This window comes from Mrakia frigida (genome assembly GCF_051309035.1).
Source record: "Mrakia frigida strain ATCC 22029 unplaced genomic scaffold BDY24scaffold_9, whole genome shotgun sequence".
NCBI lineage: Eukaryota > Fungi > Basidiomycota > Tremellomycetes > Cystofilobasidiales > Mrakiaceae > Mrakia > Mrakia frigida.
In genome coordinates, this window is record NW_027481272.1 from 282,172 (window position 1) to 297,437 (window position 15,266).

The 15,266-nt window shown below is 54.5% G+C and overlaps 6 protein-coding genes across 6 annotated transcripts; 3 read left to right on the top strand and 3 right to left on the bottom strand.

Moving 5' to 3' along the window:
• Nucleotides 1-268: 268 nt before the first annotated feature.
• Nucleotides 269-1,379, top strand: BNA1 (3-hydroxyanthranilate 3,4-dioxygenase). The gene is made up of 6 exons (XM_076639678.1): nt 269-495; nt 568-587; nt 673-775; nt 854-934; nt 1,021-1,136; nt 1,259-1,379. Exons 1-6 carry the CDS (start codon nt 354-356, stop codon nt 1,322-1,324), a joined length of 528 nt encoding a protein of 175 aa, XP_076498207.1. The 5' UTR covers nt 269-353; the 3' UTR covers nt 1,325-1,379.
• BDY24DRAFT_383518 (uncharacterized protein) lies at nt 1,359-3,412 on the top strand. Its single transcript, XM_076639679.1, has 11 exons — nt 1,359-1,728; nt 1,815-1,937; nt 2,030-2,066; nt 2,165-2,316; nt 2,389-2,460; nt 2,528-2,549; nt 2,640-2,651; nt 2,726-2,770; nt 2,831-2,861; nt 2,933-3,032; nt 3,104-3,412. The coding sequence occupies exons 1-11, from the start codon at nt 1,701-1,703 to the stop codon at nt 3,274-3,276; spliced, it is 795 nt and encodes a 264-aa protein (XP_076498208.1). The 5' UTR covers nt 1,359-1,700; the 3' UTR covers nt 3,277-3,412.
• Nucleotides 3,413-3,804: 392 nt separating this feature from the next.
• On the bottom strand, nt 3,805-6,422 carry BDY24DRAFT_440004 (uncharacterized protein; the record flags this gene model as incomplete). The annotated part of the gene is made up of 5 exons (XM_076644486.1): nt 6,144-6,422; nt 6,040-6,074; nt 5,303-5,969; nt 4,083-5,213; nt 3,805-3,926 (listed from the first exon to the last, which is right to left on the bottom strand). The coding sequence occupies exons 1-5, from the start codon at nt 6,397-6,399 to the stop codon at nt 3,805-3,807; spliced, it is 2,211 nt and encodes a 736-aa protein (XP_076498209.1). The 5' UTR covers nt 6,400-6,422.
• Nucleotides 6,423-7,073: 651 nt separating this feature from the next.
• Nucleotides 7,074-8,241, bottom strand: BDY24DRAFT_383533 (FUN14 domain-containing protein). The gene is made up of 4 exons (XM_076639680.1): nt 7,886-8,241; nt 7,754-7,813; nt 7,286-7,652; nt 7,074-7,161 (listed from the first exon to the last, which is right to left on the bottom strand). Exons 1-4 carry the CDS (start codon nt 8,199-8,201, stop codon nt 7,101-7,103), a joined length of 804 nt encoding a protein of 267 aa, XP_076498210.1. The 5' UTR covers nt 8,202-8,241; the 3' UTR covers nt 7,074-7,100.
• A 330-nt stretch (nt 8,242-8,571) lies between these two features.
• On the bottom strand, nt 8,572-12,166 carry BDY24DRAFT_383535 (SGNH/GDSL hydrolase family protein). Its single transcript, XM_076639681.1, has 13 exons — nt 11,770-12,166; nt 11,353-11,368; nt 11,070-11,169; nt 10,874-10,988; nt 10,764-10,787; nt 10,625-10,678; nt 10,330-10,492; nt 9,851-10,270; nt 9,591-9,772; nt 9,422-9,491; nt 9,198-9,297; nt 8,946-9,069; nt 8,572-8,851 (listed from the first exon to the last, which is right to left on the bottom strand). The coding sequence occupies exons 1-13, from the start codon at nt 12,087-12,089 to the stop codon at nt 8,845-8,847; spliced, it is 1,695 nt and encodes a 564-aa protein (XP_076498211.1). The 5' UTR covers nt 12,090-12,166; the 3' UTR covers nt 8,572-8,844.
• A 717-nt stretch (nt 12,167-12,883) lies between these two features.
• On the top strand, nt 12,884-15,090 carry BDY24DRAFT_383536 (uncharacterized protein). Its single transcript, XM_076639682.1, has 8 exons — nt 12,884-13,139; nt 13,220-13,604; nt 13,681-13,982; nt 14,052-14,094; nt 14,185-14,254; nt 14,355-14,430; nt 14,523-14,640; nt 14,764-15,090. Exons 1-8 carry the CDS (start codon nt 13,119-13,121, stop codon nt 15,039-15,041), a joined length of 1,293 nt encoding a protein of 430 aa, XP_076498212.1. The 5' UTR covers nt 12,884-13,118; the 3' UTR covers nt 15,042-15,090.
• Nucleotides 15,091-15,266: the final 176 nt, after the last annotated feature.

A 15,266-nucleotide genomic window follows, 5' to 3' on the forward strand; every position in this document is an offset into this window, starting at 1 on the left:
GAGACGACGGCAGAAGGGAGGCTGAACGAGGGAAGGAGGGGAGCTGTTGAGCTCGAGAACGGAGAGGTTGAGGTTCAGCTCTCTTTCCCAACTTTGATCAGCTCTGAAAAACTTCGTTTCCGGTCAACGCATACTATCGCCTTACGTATCGCTCAAATCTCATCACTCAATATCTCATGTATGTTTCTGCTTTCGAAACGAGGTTGAGTCATCCGTCCGATCTGTTTTTGAGCTTCGACTTCCTTCCCTCCCTCCCTTTCCCTCTCAACGTCGACCTCAACCTTCTCCCACTTGTTCCCCTTTTCATATCAGCACCTCCTGTACTCTCACCTTCTCTCTCGTGCCTCAACAGAATGCTCACTCAACCAATCAACTTCCCAAAATGGCTCGCCGAGAACTCTCACCTCCTCCAACCTCCCGTGGGCAACTTCTGCCTCTACGACGGCAAAGATCACACCGTTATGGTCGTGGGAGGACCTAATACTCGACGAGATTGTGAGCCTATACCCTCTGCTTACCCTCTGGAAGACTCAAATCTGAACTGACTGGAGAATCTGGCTGGAAAAGATCATGTCAACGAGACGGAGGTGAGCGAAGGAGAGAATCGACCTCCACTTCCTTGCGAGCTCTGATTCAAAGTTGATACTTGGATCCGTTGGTTCCCTTCCGCAGGAATGGTTCTATCAGTACAAAGGGCACATGATCCTGAAGGTGGTGGACGATGGGCAGTTCAGAGACGTGAGGATCGAGGAAGGGGAGATGTTCATGCTTCCAGGTTCGTCTCCTCTCGTTCGGCTCCCTGCCTTCTTTCCCTTACTCCATCCCACCTGTCTTGCACCCTTGCTGGGCTCAGGCAACACACCACACAACCCTTGTCGATTCGCCGATACGATCGGACTCGTTGTCGAGCGTGTACGACCTCCTGGAGCTGTCGGTTCGTCCTCTCTCCCTCTCTCTCTTCGCCGCCTCCTCCCTTCTTCGAGCGGTCCCTGACTCGAGCTCTTGATTCTTGGCTTACAGACTCTCTTCAGTGGTACTGTCAGTCGCCAACAGCTCACCCTGAAGGTCCTCACCTCATCAACAAGGAGAGCTTTCACGTCACAGATCTGGGAAGTCAACTCAAACCTCTGATCAACGTTCGTCTTTCACCTTTCCTCTTTCCTCCTTCTCTATACCGCTCACTTCGAACTCAACTCTCGAGAACTCGCTTCGCTGACTTTCGTCTTCTCGATCCTCCGCCTTCTCCTTTCGCTCGCAGGACTGGATGGGATCCGTCTCAAAACGGACATGCAACGAGTGCGGCTTCGTTTCCGAACCGAAGTAGCTCAGGGATTTGAAGGAGGAGAGATGCTGATTGATGACCATCTTAACGAGCTTCATCTCGCCTCTCGAAGCTGCCCTCTAGCGACAACGAAAGAAGGGACTGCCTTCGTCGCGTCGCCTCGCCTGTCCCTCGGGCTTCCCTTCCTCTCCTCCCCCTTCTTTTGCCCAGCTTTCCTCGCTTCAGTGTTGGACCCACGAGGTTACAGTTTGTTAAATCACCGCTTCGTCGACGAACTATGACAGAGCGGCGTCGCTTTACGTGACCGGTCGACCATTTTCAGCCCGAGCTTCAGTCAGCGACGCGTTGTTCCTCAGCCCTTCCAAAACAGCCTTCGATCTCTCCCCTCAACCACCACCATCCTTGAAGCACAACTGACATGGAGCTCGATATCCCAGAGTCTTCAGGTAAGCTGGCTTCTTCCTGCAACGCTTCGAATCCCTCGTCTGCCCCTTCCTCTCTCTTCTTCCACCATCCTTCTCTTTCGTCGCAGGTTCCACTCCTCAGCCCAAACTCGAGCCGCTCTATCCCGACAACCTCGAAGATGTTTCGGATACGGACAGCCTCGTCACTATCGACTCTTCAACGAAGAGCGATCTTTACACGATACGGAATGGTGAGCGAAACAAGAAGAACGTTGCGAAACGGTTTGGTTCGGATCCGCCGCCGGACTGACTCTCGCTTCCTTCGTCGTCTGCTTCTCGACAGGAAGAGGGCATCAAGCTCTTAATGAGGATGTTTATACGTAAGCTTTGAGCCATTGAAGTCGCAAGAAGACTGGATTACGAGAGCTTGAGAGCTTGAACCGCCGCTTTCTTCCATCTTCGTTTTCTCCCCTCTCAGCTGGGCCGTCGACGGAGAAGCAGCAAAGCTCGAGCTGCTTTTAGGATCAGTGCTGTCTCTTACGTTTCCCAGTGGACTTTGTTTCGAACCTTCGCATGGAGCGTTGGCGGAGGTGCTAACAGGGTTGGGAGAAGGAAGGATTCTCGACGTGGGTGAGTCGAGTTGTTTTCGCTGCTTCAACGCGTCCGTCCACGCTGACTTGAGATTTCGGCTCTCGTCTACAGGGAGCGGCGTAGTTGGAGACTGGGCTTTGAAGATGGGAGAGAGTTTCCCTCGGTCTCAAGTGATCGGAGTAGGTGCGTCGTCGCTTTTCGTCCTCCGTCGCCAGTCTCAGTTCATCTCACCTTCAGTTCTTGAGCGTAGATCTGGTCCCTTCGGAAACAGAGTGAGCCGATCAATCTATACACATAGCAGGTCGGTCAAACAAGGCTTACTCCCTCTCTCTCCTTTCGTCTCGACGCGCCGGTGCATCAAGGTTCGCTCCCTCGTCAGTCATGTTTTTCGCCTTGTTTCTCGCTCGTCCTATACCACTCGCTGACCTGAACGTTTTTTTATCTCTAGTAACGTCTCGTTCGAAGTCCACGACATCTCGGAAGGGCTTCCATAGTGAGTAGAAACGATCTGCCCTCTCGACGCGTCAAAACCCCAGCCCTGACCGGTGATCAGTCCCCTTCAGTCCGGATCAATCCTTCTCATTGTTAGTTTCCAATTCGCAAGTTCGCTCTTCCATTTCATCTCAGACCTTTTTCTGACCTCTCTTCCTCCCAGGATTCATCTCCGAGGCCTCTCCGTTGCCGCCCTCCCTCTCCTTTCCGAAGTCGCTCGTTGCCTCGTTCCCGGTGGAGTCCTCCTCATTTGCGAGCCCAACGTGAGCTCCCTTTCATCACCTTCTCTCCCTTCACATTCTTTCTGACCTCTCGAACCTTTCTCCCCTCGCAGAACCTCCTCTCAAGTCGCACACCCAACAACCCTTTCCTCGAACGAGCCCTCGCCCGTCGGGAACGAGATCAACCCTCCTACCTCGACGCCGTTCGTCAGAGATGGTTCCAAGAGATCTGCTGCCGAGTAATTCACCATGGAGCTTTCGAAGGAGTGGTGGATCATTGGGATGAGATTGGAGTTGGGACGAAGGAAGGAGGTGAGTCCCGTCCTCTCTCCGTGCCTCGTTCTCTTCCTTTAGTCTTCGCTGACCCTTGCTTCCTCTCTTTCCGTCCGCAGCATCCGAAGAAGAATCTCAGCGAGGAGCCTACATGCGAGAAGCCTGCTTCGCCATCTGGAACCTCGAGACCTCCAACGAAGACATGGAGGAGGAAACGAGATCTGCTCTCGTCGCGTCCGACCGAGAGATCATTCCCGTCGAGAATGTGGGACTATTCCTTCAGTTTAGATCGGTTTGGGCTAGGAGGCAGTCGAAGGTAGAAGATGGGGAGGGAAGAGAGATGTAAAAGGAGGTTTAGTTTGCTTTGCTCTGCTTCGAAAAGAGGGTCGAGACGAAACAGGGAAAGATTCGTGCAATTGATTGAGGTAGTAAGGTAATGCAACATACAAGAAAGAGCAAACAACGACCAGCGATGACAGGTAGGCTAAATGACACGAGAAGCCACGGAACGAGAAAGGAGAAAGAGGCAGAATGAACGAAATCAACTCGACGGTTCTGACCAACTCTTTCTTCCCGTCCTCTCCGACGCTGGAACGAGCAGGGAGGAAGGCCGATGTCTACCTGCGACACCGCTAGGTTCAGTGGAAGCTCGAGGGTGAGGTCCTGCAAGGAATGAAGAAAAAGAAAAGACGTCAGTGAGACTTCGGATCACGCTCAGGCGACGCGACGAGTCTCCGTCTCACCCTCGCCTCGAGAAGCAGCGTAAAGTCTCGAGCGCCTAGAGACTGTACATGTTTCAAGAGGGAGTTCGGGACTCACCAGCTCCTCCGACCTCTATCGACAACGTCTCCCTCTCCCTCCCTCCCGTCCCATCTCCTCCTCCTCCTCCCTCCCTTCCACCACCCACAACCATCCCCCTCCCCATAACCATCACCGTCCTATTGGCCACACTGGGCTCTCCCACTGAGCTCGTCGTTGAATCCACCCTCGAAATAGCGGAGAACTTTCCTCTTGTCGGCGGTTCCAACAGAGGACTCTCCGGATCCAGGTCCGATCGGTTCGAGGTGATGGAAGAAGAATAGTGGTGGTTGCCGTTGTTGTTGGGTCTTCCAAACGTTCGAGTTGAGGTTCTTCGATCTCGTTCTTGCTCGTTTGATGAGCGTGGGTTGAGGAGTCCGCCGGAGGGGAGAGCGGGAGAGGGAGCGGAGAATCCTCCTGCTGTTGAGCTTGGGCGAACTGGTTCGGATTGGAGTTGTTCGAAGAAGTCTTCGCTTGGGAGGTAGGAGGAGGGAGGAGGTGGAGTTGAGGCGGAGAAGAACTGGGGATGGGGAGGAGGGGAGTTGAAGGGGAGAGTGGAAGACGGAGGTTGACGCGACGGAGGAGGTGCTGGGCGAGGGAGGGGAGGGAACGTAGTGGAGGAGGAAGGAGGAGTGCGAGTTTGAGTAGGTGGGGAAGGAGGGAAGAAGGGTTGTTGTTGTCGACGAGGAGCCTGAACTGAGTCCCACGAAGGAGCTCTTGACGCATCGACCGATCCTGCTCCTCCGTCGTCCTCGTTCGTTTCCAGATTGAAGGCTAGCGTCGAATCCGTTCCCATCGATCGATCTACGATTGTGGTTCCACGGGAAGTGGAGGAAGAGGGGTCGGTGATGGGTGCCGAGCGAAGAGGAGGAGTGAAAGCAGTGGGTTGGGAGCGTCCGACGAAGAAGCGAGAGTTTGGAGAGCGAGGAGTTCGACTCGTACGACGAGGATTGGTTTGGACTACCCTCAGGTTGGAAGGACGAGGAGAAGGTTTGCGAGAGGGAGGTGCTGAGGCGGTGAGGTGATGAGTTGTAGCAGGACTTCGCCCGAGCTGCGAAACCCGAACGCTCGATGCTGAACGACGAAGAGTCAAAGTGTTGTTGTTGGGCCAGGGATGAGCGACGCAAGCGTCGAAAGTCTCTTGGATCCTCTCTTTTCATCGAGCCAACCAAACCGAACCCCAGAAAAGTCAGCTCCTCTGGCTTCAACGCGTCGAATGAACGAGACAGAATCAAACTCACCCTCCAGCCTCCCTCTCCACCCTTTGCCAACGACCAACTCGCCACTAGCCTTCTCCACCTCCCCACACCTCCCCTCCTTCCGGTCCATCCTCCAAACAACCACCCACGCCCCCAGCAGCACCATCACCCTCACCCATACCGCTCCCACAAACACACTCAGCACAATCGACGCGTAAAGCGTCAACTCTTGCTCCCCTCCTCTCTCCATGAAGTACAACCCATCCTCCGCCACTTCCAATGCCTCAAACGACTTCCCCGTCCCTCCCAGTACGAGCATCAACGCCAGTGCGGCCCGAGGCAAAGCGAGGAGGGTAGAAGGGTAGGTTTGGAAGGTTTGGAACGAGGCGAGGGCGAGGCGGTCCAGACGCGAGGGCGTGGATTGATGGAGCTGGGAGAGGAAGGCGTGGTGAGATGGGGAGATGAGAGAAGTGAGGAGGGTTGCGTAGGGGGAGAGGAGGATGGCGAGGATGGGTGGGAATTCTACGGTCGAAGGGGAACGCGTCAGTTCAGAGAGGGAGAAAGAGCGAAGGGATGGCGCGACGAACTTTGGCTCCAGACAGACCACCACATTCTGGCTTGACGGAGGATAACGAAGATCCAAACTAGGAAGCAGGAGAGGTAGATTGCTGGTGCGAGAGCCCAGGGACGAGGTTGGGCGATGGCGAGACTGGGAGGGAAAGGAGGAGCGGTCGGTTCGACTCGAAACAACGAGGGAAGAGCAAGAGAGAGCGACTCACAGAATGAGGATATACACCGTTGAGAAATCGAAGAACTACATAAGCGAAAGCTGGGGTCAGCCTTCGACCCTCGGAGAAGGAAAACAAGAGTGCGTCGAACTGACCAACCAAACGACCTCCCTCCCGAGTGTCCAACACCACCTCCCCACCCATCCTACTCTCCTCTCCCACGGCCCTCCGACCACAGAAGTCAAGTCCAACCCTCTCGCTCTGAAAGCAGGTTGTTTCCTCTCCTTCGGTGTCCCTGTAAGATCTCCAGGAGGAGGAGAGACTCGTTGTGGGTACGAGAACCTCGCTGGGCCGAAGGGAGGAGGCGAAGGAACGAGTTTGTTGTTGGTAGGCCACCAGTCCGGGAGCCATTCCGAGGGAGAGACGATCACCATTGAAGAAGAGGAGGAGGAGTGGGAGGGAGCATGGCGAGGGAGGGAGAGGGAGGAAGGACGTCGCTGGTGAGCTTGAGCTTCAAGTTGAGCTTGAGCTCGAACCAGAGAGGTCGGTTCGTCGCCTTTTTGCTGAGAAGTAGAAGATGCCATCCCGGTACGAGCGAGCGAGGAGCCAGGATGGGAACGAGCTGTTCGAGGGAGGGGGCGACCGAGGACGAGAGGGAGATGAGAGAGAAACGAGCGTGAGGATGAAAAGAAGGAAGGAGAGCCGGCTCCTTTTGAGGCTGTAGAAAGAGGGAGAAGGGAAGGGAGAGTCTATGTTATGGGTCCAGCTCTCGACCTTAAGGTGGTGGTTAAGGGCGAAAAGATCAGCTCGGGTTTCCAGGGTTGGCGACGGAAGGAGAGAGGAGGTTGGTCGGAGGGCAGATTGGACAGGGGAAGCAGCGGAGAGTTTTGGTCGTTCATTCTTCGGAGTCAGATTTATTGGGTTTGTATGTAGGATCCTGGCAGGTTGCAAAGTGTAGAAGGTATGCGTCTGAGGGTGGAGGGAGAACCTCTGTGAGAGCAGATCAGAAGGAAGAGCCAGTGAGACTGCTCGAAGGGCTGAACGACGACGCGCTTCCCCTTCCTCCTTTCGACCAACGCCGTCAAGCAAAAAAAAACAGCAGCATCGAATATCTAACCGACCCTAAGACCCAAAGCCAGTCCACCCAAGAAGGTAGCTCGCTGTTGGAAGTCCCTACCAAACCAAAGGACAACAAGAAGCGCGTCAGCATCTCCCTCTCCGTCTTCTCTTCTCCCACCCTTCCCTCCCACCTCCTCCTTCACAGAAAACTTCCAAACGGACAAGAAAGATCACTCACCTAGTCAAGAAATCGACGACCCATCCCCAAAGCTTGGTCACCGTCAACCCAACCGACTTCCCACCCGGTACGTCTGAAGGAGTCGAGGTCAACTTCTCGTAGGCGGAGGAAGCTCGAGACCAGTTGACTTTGAGGATGTTGACCGAGGAGAGGTATTGGAGGAGGACTGTGGGGCGTACACGGTGGGACGAGGTCGTCGAAGTTAGGTTCGGAGAGAGGAAGAAGAAAGGAGGAGAAGGGAGGACGAGAGTTGGAGAAACGAACGAACCAAAGACTCCTCCCAGAAGGAACGCAAGTGCTTTAGCACCCTTCTTGATGAAGATTCCAGCGCAGATTCCACAGACTGCTCCGAAGGTGAGCTCATAAGCTAAATCAAAGAACGAAAGAAGGAAAGAAAGGAGGGTGATGGTGAGCTTCTCGATGCGATGGGGGAGGGATGACGAGTTCGAGATCGTGGAAGGGACGAACGGTTTACGATGGACTGAGCAGCAGGAGGTGGTGGAGGTGGAGGTGGTGAGGGTACTTGAGCTGTAAAAGATAAGGAGAAGTATAGGGATCAGCTTCATGGAAGGAAAGCGCCATCTTCGACCTCGAGCTCACCTTGACACCAAACGCTCTTCTTCCCACCTCTTCCCGTCGCCTTCCAAACAGCCATCAGTCCGACAGCACCAACACTAACACCCATCACCTTCCCCCAGTTGACTCCCTCCCCAGCTTCCTGAGCTTGAGTGCGAGCGACAACGCGAGGAGGAGGAAGGTTGGATCCTCCGTTGAGCCGGTGGATGACTCGAGGGTGGTCCTTGAACGATGGCGAGTTCGCTGGAGGTTGCCAGTACGATCGGAGGGAGGATTTAGGGAGCTGGGAAAGGAGGGATTTGGGGGTGAAGAGGAGGGGAAGACGGAGGGGAGGGGGCATGGTTGGTAAAGGGAGGGGAGTGAGGGTTGGGAGGGAGAGAAGGAGGAGGGAACGGACGGAGGAGTTGGGGAGGTAGGTGAGCTCGTCATTTTCGGGAGCGTTTTCTTTGGTTCTGTATGCTTTCTGGGATATGCGGCTCTACGGATGCTCGTTTCCGAGCTGTCAGTCTTCCTCTGGACGCGGTCTCGAACTGTAGGAAGAACGGCGCGTGGAAGAGAGATCCCGTTCGTCCTGCTCCTTGTACAAAGCTCGGACCCCTCGATCAAGCACCTACTCTACCAGCAGACTTTACAGAGGCCATCTCTCTCCGTCTCTATTCGCACGGCAGGAGAGCGAGCATCCCTCAAAACTGACAGCGACGAGCGAAGAAGAAGTACAAAAGAACATGCGATGATCGATAAACGACAGATAGATAGATAAAACGAGCGAGATGAGCAGAGAACAGTCGAAAACCTAGTCCAACAAACAAACAGAGAGATATAGGTTCAAGTCCAAACCAAATGTGACGGGATAGAACGAGAAGAAAACGAGAAGATCCGTGGCGTCGCGTCAACGAAGAAAACGAAAGCTCAAGCTCGTCCGACGCGACATGCTAAGTATGCTATGAGAGAAACGAGAAAAGTCTGATCTGAGCGAGTGGAGCTCAACCGCTGCGAAACCGGAGCAAGAGAGTGGAGAGAGAGAGAGAGGTCAGTAAGCTTCTCATCGAAAGCAGAAAGGTCGGAGGGAAGGATCTAAACGTACGTGATAAGACTACTGATCCTAAACTCCGGTCCCTCCAAGACGCAATGCAAGAGATGATCGCCAGGAGCGATCCCTTCCCGAACCGTTCCTATCACTCCGATGCTCATGCGGGCGTCCCAGAGGCCTGAAAACGGCGAATCGGAAAACGAGCTGTCAGCGATTCTTCGCTCTGTACGAAGACGAGAAGCGAGAAGCAGAGGGCGAGGATGAAGAGGAAGGAAAGAAAGATGGCCACCAAGGGTTGGTACTGACCGTTGAATCGGGTCCAGAGAGCGGTTTCGTCGTCGATCCAGCAGCGAGCGATCCCGAGGTTGAAGTCGGTGGATTTGAGGTACCAGAGTTTTACGTCGCCCTATGATCGATTAAAAAAAGAGAGCATAGAGAAGAGATCGGTCAGATTTGGGTCCTTCAGTAGGGTAGAAGGAGGAGAGGAGGGTGAGGGAGGGAGGACGGGAACGAGAGCTCGATGGACTCACAAGTCCAACGGTAATAGCGAAGGTGACCTCAGCTCCTGGAGATCGGGAGATGATGTACTGTTTCTCAGGTCTGAGGGAGTCAAAGAGAAGAAGAGAAAGAAAACGCTCAGCTTGAGAAGCACGAAGAAGCCGCGTCGAAAACAAAAACGAGACGCGCGTCGAAACTCACGAAGACTCCCACTCAAACCAACCCTCTCCCTCCCCGAAATGCGTCACCCCGTTCTCATCTATCCGATCCCCTTTGGTCGTCGAAAGGATCGTGAGCTTCTCTCGAGTCCCGCTGAGGGATTTGCACTGAGGAACCGAAGCAGGGATGAACTTTGACGGGTCGTGAGGGTCGAGGAGAGCCATCTGTCGCGACGAAAGCAAGAAGAACAGAGTCGGCTTCTGCTGGGAGAGAAAATCAAACCAAGATTTGAGCGAACTCACCCTCGGCACAACCTCCAAATCCTCGTTCCTCGACCCCCAATCCCTCTCCTCTAGATAACTCGTCCGATCCGTATTCCACTCCAGATACTCCTCCTTCGTATGCGCCTCCCTCGGATCGTAAACTCCCTCCTTCTCCTCATCCACTATCCCAATCCTCGAAACAGCCTGCTTCTCCAGCGCAACATCCTCCGGAGAGTTGTGCGCCTCGACGTGCAAGATTTGCTTCCAGAAGTGATGCTTCAGGATCGCTGCTGCTGCATGATGGCCACGGAGGGAGGGATGGCGAGGGTCGACCACACCGTCTGGGAAGGGGAGACGGCCGTAGAAGTCTGGAATCCGTTGAGGGTGTAGGAGGAGTTCGGGGAGGAGAGGGTTTCGGAGGGAGAGGGAGGGAATGTCGAGGTAGCGGGAGGAGTCGAGCTGAAGAGGAGAGGTTAGCGACGAGGTGAAAGAGATGAGAAGAGAGAATGGGTTCTCACTTGGTTGCTTCCGGCTGTGGTCATCGGTATCCAACCTGGGATGGCGAAGAACTCCATGGTGACGACGGCGGGAGCGGAGGGCAGCGTGAGAAGAGCTCGAAGGAGATGGTCGAACGAGCGATGGAAGTCGTCGTCTCGGAGATCGTTGACGGCGAAGTCGAGGCTGTGAGACGAAAAGGAGTTGAGTTATCAGTGAACGAGAGAAGACGAGCAGCTACACGACCTTTATCGTCGCCGTCCATCTTACTCTCCCTCCCTCGCTCTCTCAACCAAGTTCCTAGCTGTAGCAACTCACATAACAAGATCAAGTTCGGCAGGAACATGTTCCAGGAAGCAGTTGGCGAAGTACCTGTGTTCGAAACACGAGTACGGAGAGGTCAGCGCTCGATCTCAACAGACGCGTCGACCGAACGAAGCAACGAAAGAGAACTCACGCCGATCCAAAAGCTCCGATCCCACTACAGTCGAAAGCCCAAACCAATCCCATCAGCCTTCGCTCCCTCTTCAGTAACCTCCTTCAACCCAGTTCAGCTCAGAAACGTACACAGGCAAATACGAGTGCGTCGCGTCAGGAAACCACTCCTGCCATTGCTTCCAAAACAGAGCATGATAGGTATGATCCTTCCCCATTTCGTTCGGCATGTTGTGACCCGCGGTGACTGCAATCCCTCCCCAAAAAAAGGGTCAGCGAGTGGAAGAGGAGGAGGAGCTGAAGGGAAAAGGGAACGAAAGGAACGCACTCGACCCTCCGAGGATGGTTATGGAGATGGACTCTCCCGCTAGAGCTCGACGGAGGATCCGACGGAGGCGGTGGTTCGTTCCGGAGTAGGAGATGGATTTCTGAAGGGAGAGAGAGGACGTGGGAGGGTGGAGAGTCAGCGAGCTCATGAGGGGAAGAAGGTTCCTTGTTGAGCTCGAGCTCATCCCTCCCTCCTTCCTGAGTGTATGTAGCTCGCCTTCCTTGCCTCAGCTCCAAGACCGAGCTCGACTTCTCAAGAAAGATAACCCAGACAGACGACTCACATCAAAGAAAGCCTGTCTGTTCGTTCGAAATGTCCGAAAACGAAGCGGAAAACGAACGAGACAAGGAAGGGAAACAAGCTCGAGAAAGGTCAGCTTCGTTCCTTCCTTCGCGTCGGGTCGTGCCTGTTCTCTCTGCTCCCACACCAGCTAGCACCACCACCCTACGAAGCCCATCGAGCCCTCCAAGCTCCCAAGGACGTTTCCTTCTTCTCGCAGAAGCTCAAGGGGGTCCTTCCTTGAGTCCTTCCCTCGGGCCGTTCTTGCGTGTCCCAAACCTTCTCTCCCTCGTGCTGTCTGTCCTCCTGTTCTGCCGTTCTCGCCCTCTCCTTCCCGTCTCTTCCCCTCTCTCGCCCTTGGCTCCAGCTCTCTTCTCCGAACAGATGAAACGAAAAGAAAAAAAAGAGCACTGCAACTCACCCGAACACACCGACCATCTCCTCCATCTTGTCGTCCCTCTCCTTTCGCTTCCTCCTCGTTTGGTCCGTCTCTCCCGCCACGTCGTCTCCCAAACCCAGCTCCTCTCCTTCTTCAGCCAGCTCAGTCCCACTCTCTTCTATCCCGAACGAGCCTCCCCATCCAGTTCCAGCTAACCAACTCGGTTGCGAAGACGAAGAAACGTTGATCAACCCAGCAGCCTTGCTCGTTTCAACGTACACTCGATTCGACGAGAGTCCGATTAAGAAAGCCGCGACGAGGCCGAGTAAGGTAGGCAGGGGACCGGAGCGGAGGGAGCGCATGCGTTCTTCCTACCGAAGAGAGAGCGAGGAGGGAAGAGGGGGAGAAGGGAGGGAAGAGGAGAGAAGAGAGGTTGAGGTTCAGAGGGAAGGAGAGGAGAGGTTGGAAATCGGACGTGGGCGCGAGGAGGGGACGCGTTTATTTGGTTCGGAGTAAATTGGGTGAAGATTTTTTAGGTTGAGGGAAGGACGTAGGGATAGGGGGGTGGGAAAGAGAAAGAGGAGGAGGGGAAAACGTGAGTGAGTGAACGGGTTCGAGGAAAGAGACGCGTCGAGGGATTGGATCGAGTGCGATAAGAAGTGAGGTTGTGCGTCAAATTCGAACCGTTTTTGACTGCGCTATGGTTGGAAAAGGGGTCTGTATAGAGACGCGTTTCTTTGTGGTCTGGCTTCCGGTTCGCTTTCTCGTTGCTGATTTCTTTGAGAGAGGTTCAACGCGTCGCGTCCCGTCTGTCCGTCGTTTCTTGATCGTTTCTTTCGTCTCTCGAGGACCAGATCGAGGCAGTAAGCTGGAGCTGGGCTCTTCAAAGTCTAGTAGAGAGTCCTAGACCTGGGATTGATAGCGAGCTGGAGAAAAGAGGTTCAATGACTATCGGTTTGACGAGACGTGAGGACGAGCTCACCCAGCGAACAAAAACGTTTGAGCTTCAGATTCAGAGCAACTCTTCTTTACCCGAAGATAGCTTCCGTAGCTTACTCCCCGAGCGTCCCCGATCTATACAAGATTGTCGGACGAGCCTCCTTCGCGAGCGAGCAAGGAACCCCAACGGCGCTCGCAGACCTCCCTCCTCCCAACTCCCACGATCGTTTCAACCTCCTTTTCAAGCTCACGTCTCTCAACTTGACCGTCGTCGTTCATAGAGCACGTCCCAGCCAAGCTGCACTACTAGTACTCGCTCAAATACGACTTCAGCGCTTTGTCTTTGAAGATGTTGAAGGAGAGAGTTTGGTCGGATTGGGTTTGAGCTCATCGTGAGACTTTGTTGAGCTTCCTTCCTTCCTTCGAGCTCAACGACCACGACTACTACCCTGATGGCTTCGAGTCCTATTAAAGTGAGCTCCTCTCTCTCATCTCTCTGTACCGAAAGTGAGACGCGTTGCTGATGATTCGAGATTGAATCTCTTCTCCCCAGCGACGTCGACTCCTCCTCCTCCTTTCGCTCTCCTTCCCCCTCGTCCTCTTCTCGCTCTTCACCTACTCCTCCCCTTCTTCCCTCGACCCCTTTCGGACCTTCATCCTCTCCTCCGCCACCATCTCTCGCTCCTCCTCGATAGAAAACTACTTTCAAGGCTCCTGGGAACCCTTATCCTCCGGACCCATCACCAACCTCTCCTCCCTGAACGACGCCTACCCAGGCTACTTCTTTCACGATGGCACCTGCGGGGGAGGACTCGAACGACTCTACAAGATCGCTAGTTGGGAGTGGGTAGGGAAGGATCGCAAACGGACCGAGTGGGACGGGAGGAGATTCGTACTGGATGCGTTGAGGAGGGAAGGAGGCGTGATGCTCGTCGGAGGTGAGCTCAACTCTCCTCGTTCCTTCCTTCTCTCCCTCCCTCTGACCCTCGTTTCGTTTCGTTCTCGCTCCTCCAGACTCCATAACTCTCATGCACTATTCTGGTCTCTCCCGCCTGTTGGACGGTCTCTCCTTCACCTACCGAACCCTTTACAAAACGAACGAGAAACTCTTTGTTCAATCCATCCTCGCCGAAGTCATTGGGAACCCTCTGCACGCGGTCATCAAGCTCAACAAGCTTCATCCGGCGGTGAAAGGGTTGTTGGAGGAAGCGGGGGTGGGGGAGGAGAGGTTGGAGGTTCCCGTGGTGGCGATGCTGAGGAATGATTTCTTGGGGACGACGAGGGAGGTGTTGGACAGGGCTTGTGAGGAGAATGGAGTAAGTCCACCAGTCGTTCCTTTTCTTCCCTTGAACGCTTCACTGACTCGTGGGGTTTGTGACTCGAAGGCCGAGTTCAACTGGGATGCTCGAGGGATTTTCCTTTTCGATTGTTCGTTCTCCCATCTCTCCTTCGTTCGTTCGAGCGGGAAAGCTCACGCTCGCTCGACGCGCCTTTTCCTTTCCCTTTCCGACTCTGCAGGGCTCGCAACCGCTAGGAACTACACCTCCAAACCCTCTCCTTACAAAACTCTGCTCATCCTCAACACTGGGTTCGTTCTTCCCCCTTCGCCTCTCTCTCTCTCCCTTCTTCGTTCCTCGAAAAGGCTCACGTCTCAATCTCTCCATGACTTTTTTTCTTGACCTCGACAGCATGCACTTCGGCGTCGCGCCCTTCAAAGATCGGAACGCTCCCGTAGAGGTCGTTCTGGGAGTTGTGAACTCGCTCGTGCGTCTCTTTCTCTCTCTTCTCCCTCTCTCTCTCCCTCTCTTTTCTGACGCGTCTTTCTTTTCGTCCTCGTTCTCCTCGTCGTCCTCTAGGTCCAAGCATCCTACACCTCCCTCTCCACCCTCCCCAACATCCAAGTCATCGTCCGAACGTCCTACCCCGGAGAAGCCGAGTGCGAAAAATCCACAGCTCCCTTTACGGACGTTTCTCGTTCGTCCTCTCTCTCTCTCTTTTCCCCTCTCTCCTTGCCGTTCCCTTTCTCCCTCCTCCTCACACCTGACCCTCCCTCCCTCCTTCGTTCTTTTTCGTCTCGTTCTCGTTCTCATCAAACAGAAGCGACCACCAACATCTACGGCTGGGACCGCGTCCCTGCTTTCAACGCCATCCTCAAGGACAACATGCCTCTTCTCCTCCCGTCTTCTTCCTCTTTCTTCACTCCCTCCCCGCCCGACCCCCTCCTCCTGGACGTGGAGAGACAAGGAACGCTCCGGGGGGATGCGAGGTTGAAACCCAACGTGGATTGTCTGCATATCTGCCCGACGGGGATCGCGGAGGATTGGGGGAGGTGGGTTGGGATGGTGCTGAGAGGGGAGGAAGGCTGGGGGAGTTGATGTAGGTGATGGAGTTTGGGAATTATCTATAGATATGTCGTATCTTTTGCTTTCTCGATGGGCTCGTCGAACGTCCGAAGAGCAAAGAGAGGAACGGCAAGAAGGATGCGTTCTCGTCTTGAACGAGTGTTGACGCGTCTCGTCCCTTTCTTTTACTTCGCAGTTCAGGCAGAAACAGTGATGTGATCGCAAGAAGCTAGCTAGGAACTAGGTAAGGTAACGTAG